Source organism: Octodon degus, unplaced genomic scaffold, assembly GCF_000260255.1.
Source record: "Octodon degus isolate 3935 unplaced genomic scaffold, OctDeg1.0 scaffold00116, whole genome shotgun sequence".
NCBI lineage: Eukaryota > Metazoa > Chordata > Mammalia > Rodentia > Octodontidae > Octodon > Octodon degus.
Window position 1 is genome coordinate 3,832,558 of NW_004524692.1, and position 8,092 is coordinate 3,840,649.

Sequence of the window (8,092 nt, forward strand, 5' to 3'; positions counted from 1 at the left end):
CCTTGCTATTATACTGTTCTGCTGAATGGTTAAGACCAAGATAAAGCAAGACCTATATATCAAGAAAAGTAACTTTTGTACATGACAAGGTCAGTCAAATCCCCTCAGGATTTACCCTGAAATCCTGTACCGCAGTTTGTAGATCCTTTGTCAGTGTCAGCCCTGTGTATGAGTCACAGCCATTGTCTGACCAATTTGAGTCTACAAACCTAAAATCTAATGCTGTGTGAACATCTCAGAGTGGACTTGTAAGGGAACAGTAGGGAGAAAGGAGGATTAAAGTGAAGCATCCAAGCAAGGCAAGTGAAGGCCTTAAAAGAGGATAAAGGCAACAGTTTGCTACAAATGAAGGTAAACTTCTATATGTGAGGCCCTAAAAGTGGAGCAGGTTTAGTTTATAGAATTTGATTGGTGTGGATTGATTAAAGAGATAGAGAATACTGGCATGGATATTATTGGGCAAAAGGAGGCGCTGGATGGAGCAGAAAGATAGGAGAGGCACCAACTGCCCCACGAAAGTTCCAGAATGAACACAAGGAAGGGAAAACTTCACCCAGCCCCAGCAACTGCAGACGTTCAGCCAGCTCCCTTTTCCCGGGGCCCTGCTAAAAGGCAGAACAATCCATCTAAAAAGCTCTCTGGCTTTACATAATGAGATATTATGTAAAGAGTGATCTTAATTTAGGTGATGGTATTGACCAGAACAAACAGCAATAAAGCAGAAATGATTAAAAACACGTCAATCACATTTATGCTTTGGCGCTCACAGTGTGTACACAACCTCCCGATCAGCTGTGTGAATCCAGGCCACTAATGCAGCCTGGCAGTGTGCTGAAAAAGTCAAAAGGTAACCATCTAAGCACTCCTCTGAATTTCTAAAGGGACAAAAAAAGAGGAATTTCTGTTGTCATCGCCACCATCTGCTACAGATTTGCTCATTTATGAGTGAGAAAAACCAGCAAAATATTACATCAAAATTTTGCCTCTGTTGTAAATCGAGTTTTGTCCTCTAAAAACTCCTATGTTTAAATTCTATCCCCAGGACCTTAAAACATGCCTTATTTGAAAATGGGGTGACTCTTGGTATATTAATATGAGTTCCAACTGAAATGGCAGGAGCCTTAAGCCAACACAGCTATATCTTTATGAATAAAGGAAATTTGCATGAAGAAACATACACTGAAGAACCTCATATGAAGAAGGAGGGACCGGGTGGTGCTTCTCTTCCATGCACCAAAGGACATCGGAGATCACCAGCAAGCATCAGAAGCTGGGCGAGACACAGCGCAGTCTTCCTCTCAGCTCTCAGAAGGAAGAGACCCTGCCAAGCTGGGACTCTGAACTCAGAACTGTGAAACAACAACTTTTTGTTGTTCAGGCCACCTGGGGTGTGGAACTTCATTACAGCAATGCTAGAAAAGCATACAGCTCCACAAGTTTTTTTTCTGCAAAAGGATTTATTTTCTTTTGGCCCAAGATGTGGGAGGGGGCTCTAGGAAGGTGAGCAAGCTGCCTAGTGGCTGGAGGGAGAGGGTCAGGCAAAGCCCTGATGCCGGTGATGCGGGAGCCCCTCAGAGACCGCCAGGCTCTGACCTCCTAGTCGTGTTTAAGGGTGAGCCTTTCAAGGAGGCATTCGCCCAGCCCAGCCTGGGGCCTGCCAGCCTGCGGAGGTTGGTGAGGTGGTCACCTGTCTTCTTGATGAGCTTCACCTCCTCATCTAGGAAGTGGTTCTCCAGGAAATTACAGAGATGGGGGTCGGTCTTGGCAGAGCTCAAGGCATGGAGGTCCAGAAGAGCTTGGTTCAGGTTCTTCTCCAGGGCCAGGGCAGCTTCCATGGCGTCGAAGGTTTTACCCCACTCATCTTCAGATGGTTTCTGCACGTCTTGAAAGTGTACACGGCAGCCGCGCCGGTTTTGCATCTTCAGCAGATGCTCGGCACCCTCTCGTTTCTCCTTGGCCAGCTCACGGAAGAAATGGCCCACGCCCTCCAGAGCCACATCATCTCTGTCAAAGTAGTAGCCCAGAGAGAGGTAGGTGTAGGAGGCCCGCAGGTGTAGGTTCACCAAGCCAACCCCACAAATAAGGAACAAAAGATAGTATTCTACCCTGGCAGCAGGGTTTAGGGACCAGGAGCTCAACCTCTGCTTAGGAACCAAGCTGTAGAGAGCTTAGTTCCATTCCCTGGAGGCTGTGAAGCCAAAGGAATATTGGCCCAATTTAGCACTTCAGTCCTTTCAACTGTAAAATGAGTATAATAGTGATGATACTGCGTGGGATGACGTGAGCTACCGCTGTTCTTAGCACAGTGGCTGGTATACATTATGTGTTCAAGAAATCTTAGCTGTGATTATCAACAAAATGCATTGCAGATTACAATTCAGTTTCCCACAGCTCATCTTTCTTCCAACTCCATGAGGGTACTGTTGTTATTTGCATTTTACATCTGAAGATGCTGAGGCCCCAGGCTTTAACTGGACCATCTGGACAGGCTCAAGATGTTGAGTATTCTGGATTGGACTCCCAGCTCTTCCACCAGCTAGCTAATTGTGGACACATTTTTTAAACTCTTCAAATGTCTGTCATACTAGTTTTCAAATGAATAATTATGAAAGAGATAAATGTGTGGCCAGTGTCTAGTTCATTCTAGGCTTTTGATAAGTTATTTTCCTTACTATCACCTTTCACAAAAGCACACCAATTATTACTGAAACCAGCGATTTGAACAAGCATCATATATTCTTTGCCACATCTCATCATCTTCCCGAAGGCATATGGTAGATATCGATACTGGGGAAAGATTACAAGATATGGGGGAAGTAGGTCAGACATTCTAAGAATGACAAGAAGTGGGACAGGCAGTAAGAAACTGAGATGGAGTCAGGGAGAAAGCAGGAGCCCATGGGAATTAATTGCTCATCAAGCAACTGATAAGTTTCCTCAAGGAATGGTGTCATTATAGAGGTTCAACTTTGATCTCCATGGCTCCAAGTTTGCACATTAAATAGAGGCAGTACATACATATTACAGGGCCCAGGAACAGCCTTGATCTGATTGCTTCCATTCATGAGGCCCTACACTCTTCTGCCCTTTTCCTTTAGAGCCAGAGTCAGAAGGAAGCTATGTTAGTTAAGTCTGATCACCCAGCCACATCACTCTCCTTTGCCAAAAACTCTGTTCACATTCTCATCATGGGTCCTTTCTCCTCACACAACAAGTGAAGAGTCAGGCAAACCACGTGAAGCTCTGTCCATTGAGTGGATTTTCATCACCATTTTCTTTCATAACTTCCACTTTGCTTGCACCCATGTACCGAGCTAACTCCTCTGTATTATCTTTCTGTCTGGGGCTTCATAAACTAGGTAGTTTAAAATAATATAAATGTATTCTTTCAAACTTCTAGAGGCAAAAGAAGTTTAAAATAAACATGCTGGCAGGGCTTATTTTCTTACTGGGGGCTGGGAGGGAGGACTCACTCACAACTCTCTCCCAACTTCTGTTGGCCGATGACTACCCTCAGCATCCCTAAGCTCGTGAGGCTATCCCTCTAATCCCTGCCTCTCTCTTCAAATCACCTTCTCATCTGTGCCTCTGTGCTGTCCTCTTCTGTTAATCATAAAGATACATGTCATTAGAGATGAGATGCACAAGGGAAGCCCAAGATGATCTGATCTCGAGATCCTTAACTTTTAATTATCTCTCTGAAGACCATTTGCCAAATAATTTATATTTGTATGTTTCACACACACACACACACACACACACACACACAGAGTGTGGTTATATCCAACTCACTGCACTTTCCACAAGCCAAGATTAGCCTTTATTCTCTCCTACCAGCTGAATTTTCCATACTTCCCAAGTGGTCAAAAATATGTACAGAAGACATTCCAAGTACAACATTAGTGGGTAACCTGACAATCGATTTTCTCAAAAGACCATTTGTGCCTTGCCCTTAATTATTCTCAATTGAAGATGCACCACTAACATTTGTAAGTGAATTACTGTTGGATTTATCCAACATTATGATTTAAGAAGTTTGACAGAACTACAGATCACTATGTACAGGTCTAGCTACACACTCATATGATGTCTTGTGGTCAGATATTTCCTCTCTGCCTGGCCCCAATAGAGTGGCAAGAACTATTTTTTTCTCTTCAATTTCACTTTAATACTTATATCCATATTTGGTCTCTATAAGTTTTTATGTTTTTTAAAATTAAACAGAGATTATCAAGAAATTATAAATGAAAGGTACATGTTTAGTACTGAAGAAGAGAAAAATATATGCAAAATGTCTACATTCTTTCTCTTCGTGCACAATTTTGTAATAAAACCCAAATACCAACTTCGAGGTTACTTATGAGGATAAATTTTTCTTAACATGTGATCATTTACTGTGTGGTAATTTTTTTCATAAGCCATATACTGTAATGTAAGCTAGATATATTCTTATGGTTTACAAGAAGCATGGAGCAATTATATACCAACAGAGAAGACGTATTATATTTTACTGCAAAATATAAAAGTGATATAGTTGTGTAGCTCCTAAATGATTAATGGAACAAGGGAATGAAGAACAAACAAAATCATCAAGACAGGCCTGGCTTTAAGATTTTTTTGTATTTGATTCATTCTACTTTCACATCATCTCCAATTAGCTGATACATATAAGTGATCACTGTAGAAGCTTGGATATCCATCAACACAAATCACAGAATAATATTTGTTTCGAAGGCATTATATGCCCCAGTGGCAGAACCTCAGTTAATGTAGAATTTATTTTCATGCTCAAATGTTTCAAATTTGTGTGTGTGTCCTGAGATACGAATGTCCACATCGAACTGCTTCTGCAGCAGGACTAAGCTAGCTGTATCTCCCCAGGGCATAACCTGATGTCTGTGGATTGGACCAATTTTGAACTGAACAACTGTCATGACTTTTTGTTCTAGGTAATTCAGATTCTCATCAAAGTCTCCTCTCACTATATGAACATCACCAGCCAGGGTCTTGAGATAGTCATAACTCTCTTTGGTGCAAAGGTTTCCAGTGCAGAGAATGTGCTGAATCTTTCCTGGCTCCAGAAGCTCCTTGAATTTAGTCGGCAAGCTATTGTACTGATGCGGGAGGTGCTGGTCTCCTAATACCAGCACCAACATCCTGTCACCCGGCTCCACTCAGTCTCCACCACCACCACCCTCTTCCTCAGGCTCCTCTATAAAAATTGTCTCAGATCTTTTTTGTTTATTTTTGTGGTACTGGGGATTGAACTCAGGACCTTACATTTGCAGGCAGGCGCTTATTCTACTGAGCTATCTCCCCAGCTAGAACTATTTTCAAATGATGTCTAGTTCTTTGCTGCAAATGGCATGATGTGTCCAACCCCCAGGAGGCTATGCTGTGGCTCTCTCCTCTTTATGCTTCATACAAACCAAACACAGAGCGTATTTGCCTACTATACACCTCTCTTACTCAGCATGTCAGGTCATACAGCCCAAATGCAGGGACTGCTGGCCATTGCAGCCGGGCTTTGCTGCAGAGCTTTGTTCTGAACCCAGCTCAGGGCTCTATACAGAGCTGGAAGCCTTCCATGTTACTTGGAAAATGGCACAGAGACTATCCTCAACGACAGAATATTCTAATCCAGAATATAAAGAGCCTGCTGGGTCAAATACTTCTTTCTAAGTGGTGAAAGATTTAAGTGTGGTAACTTGCCCTATCCTGGTAGAGGACAATTCATCTCTTCCAGAGTCCTGACCTCTAGAAACTTCACTAATAGGGCAGACCTGAATCTTCACAGGGCTTGCACCCCACACTCCACACCACATTGCTTTACTCATCATGTTTTATACTCTTTCCTTGTCTGATCTGATGAACAAATTTTCTTTAGTAGAATTAACTAGTGTGATGCACTTCCCAGTGGCCCAGGTCCCTTTGGACTGCATTTTCACCAAAGACAGTGGAGTTAACATAATCTGACAAAATTATGATCGTAGCTGTACACTGTAGTCTGTTCTACTTAATTATGGACTCTTTCTGATTTTTCTTTCTAGCATGGATGAAAAGGGACAAATTCACCAAATCAATAGGATACATATCATCAATTGTACCCAAAGTTGTGTTTGCCAGCTCCAGCACAGGAGATAAAATATAGTTGAGTTATCAGAAGTCTCCTCATCTCAGTTAGAATCCATTTTTACTCCTATAGAAAAGAGACTGATGAATTAAATGTTGATGTGAAAGAGGCCACCAATTATATATCCTTTATGTGTTGACAGTGGATGAAATAGAAGAAAGAGATTTAGAATGATCGTCCTTCTCTTGCCACGTTAGCTCTTATCCCATAAACTAAGAAATAAATGTAAGGATTCCGCCATACATATGTCCATTGTAGTTACGTATTTTGGTGATCAGAGATATTACCATCAGGTAAATCCCATGGACCCACAGGATCCTACTGTGTGACAGACTTGGATGAAGACTCCATTTACTACAAGGTTATCATAGGCTGCTACTCTGATGGTAATAGCACATGGGGTCACTTCATGTCCCTGTGTATCCACTGCAACCCAGATCTTGGGCACAAACTCATGTAAAGTTCTTGCTACTTCCCTTGTCTAGTGCATAACCACCCACATGAATGGTCAGAGATCCATTGGAGGGAGCTCTGGGGAAGGGATCACTGCACGCTTCTGCACTCCTTTAAAACAATTCTTCAGAGAAACTTGGCCGCTCCTCTAGTCAGTGTGCTCCAAATCCCAAAAGAGGTCTAGAAACTGTAAACGAGCTACAGCAAGTGTCCTCAGCACACATTTTTGACTTGTTAGGTTATATAAATTAAACAATGATCCTATGGTTTACCAGATATCCTGAGCTAAGCACACTGAATTGTACTGATGTATTAGCCTGACATTTTCACTGATGGCAATAAGTGGGCTCACCTCACTTTGACAGGGTTGCACTGCTGTCCTGACCTCAATTTCTACAAGGTGATAGCATTCCCAGTGCTACTCTGAAGTCCAATTCTGTAGCTACAACTCCTATGTCTGTCCTAGCCCATTAGAGGAAGAGCCATACCAGACATCTCAGGTCCTCTATACCCAGTGCATTCTGTATCACTTTGATAGATGAGCTGTCTTGTGGGCTGAGCCTTCCTACAGAACATAGTCCACATGTAGATTTTCCAGTCTTATGTAGTACATCATTTCTAGAATATCCATGTATCTGGGGCCTTCACTCTTCGTTCTGCCATCTTCAGGAACAGTTCTGATAGAGCTACTTTGCTTATTATGAGCCACCATTTTTTTCTCCAAGCTTCCAGAAGTGATTAGAATGCTGCTATGACTATTCATCATGATATGTCAACTTAAGTGGAATAGGAAACACCCAGCATATTGGTAAAGCACAGTTCTTGAAGTGTCTTTGGATGACTGACAGGTTGACCAGTACTGAGGCTGAAGATCCACTTAAATGATGGGTGACACTAATCAGTGAGCTTATCGCCTGGACAGGATAAACAAGGAAAAGAAGAGAAAGTGTGTCCCTTTGGAATAATGACCTTCCTGAGTGGGTACATCTTTTGCTGCTATTGCCTTTGCATTGATTTCCACGTATTCAGTTCCTTTAGCCTTATCATGCAGCTTCACGCTGGCTACTCTCCGATGAATTTCTGAACCTTTGACCTTGGATCAGCACTGCTTTGCTGATCCTGCGTGCTCTGTGGCTTCCATCTTCTTGAGCTGAGTGAACCTCTGGGTGCTCCAGTATGCAGAAGGCTATTGTGGATCATCTCTTCTTTGATCTTGTCAGCCTACCTAATAAATCCTCTTGCAAAATTATACATATTTTTTCTATCAGTTCAGTTAATACAGGTAAAGATCTGTCTCCCAGGGTCCTTGCCAGGACATTGAACACTGTAATATAAAATAATGCTCCCTCATAAAAACAAGAGCAAAACAAAACCTCTGCCTCTGCTAATTTAATGTTCTATGCCCCTTGATTCAGTATCACAGGATCCAGGATCCCAGTATATATTCCACAATTTCTGCTGGGATACTGATCATGTCCTGAAGCTCCTTTGGGGTATAGATCCCTT

At 42.3% G+C, this 8,092-nt stretch overlaps 1 protein-coding gene and 1 pseudogene across 1 annotated transcript; both read right to left on the minus strand.

The window, feature by feature from the left end:
- Positions 1–1,596: 1,596 nt before the first annotated feature.
- LOC105743319 lies at positions 1,597–3,306 on the minus strand (annotated as a pseudogene).
- Positions 3,307–4,565: 1,259 nt separating this feature from the next.
- Positions 4,566–5,183, minus strand: LOC101579086 (vacuolar protein sorting-associated protein 29-like). The gene is made up of 2 exons (XM_012516645.2): positions 4,958–5,183; positions 4,566–4,721 (listed from the first exon to the last, which is right to left on the minus strand). The coding sequence occupies exons 1-2, from the start codon at positions 5,154–5,156 to the stop codon at positions 4,645–4,647; spliced, it is 276 nt and encodes a 91-aa protein (XP_012372099.1). The 5' UTR covers positions 5,157–5,183; the 3' UTR covers positions 4,566–4,644.
- Between the last annotated feature and the right edge of the window lie 2,909 nt (positions 5,184–8,092).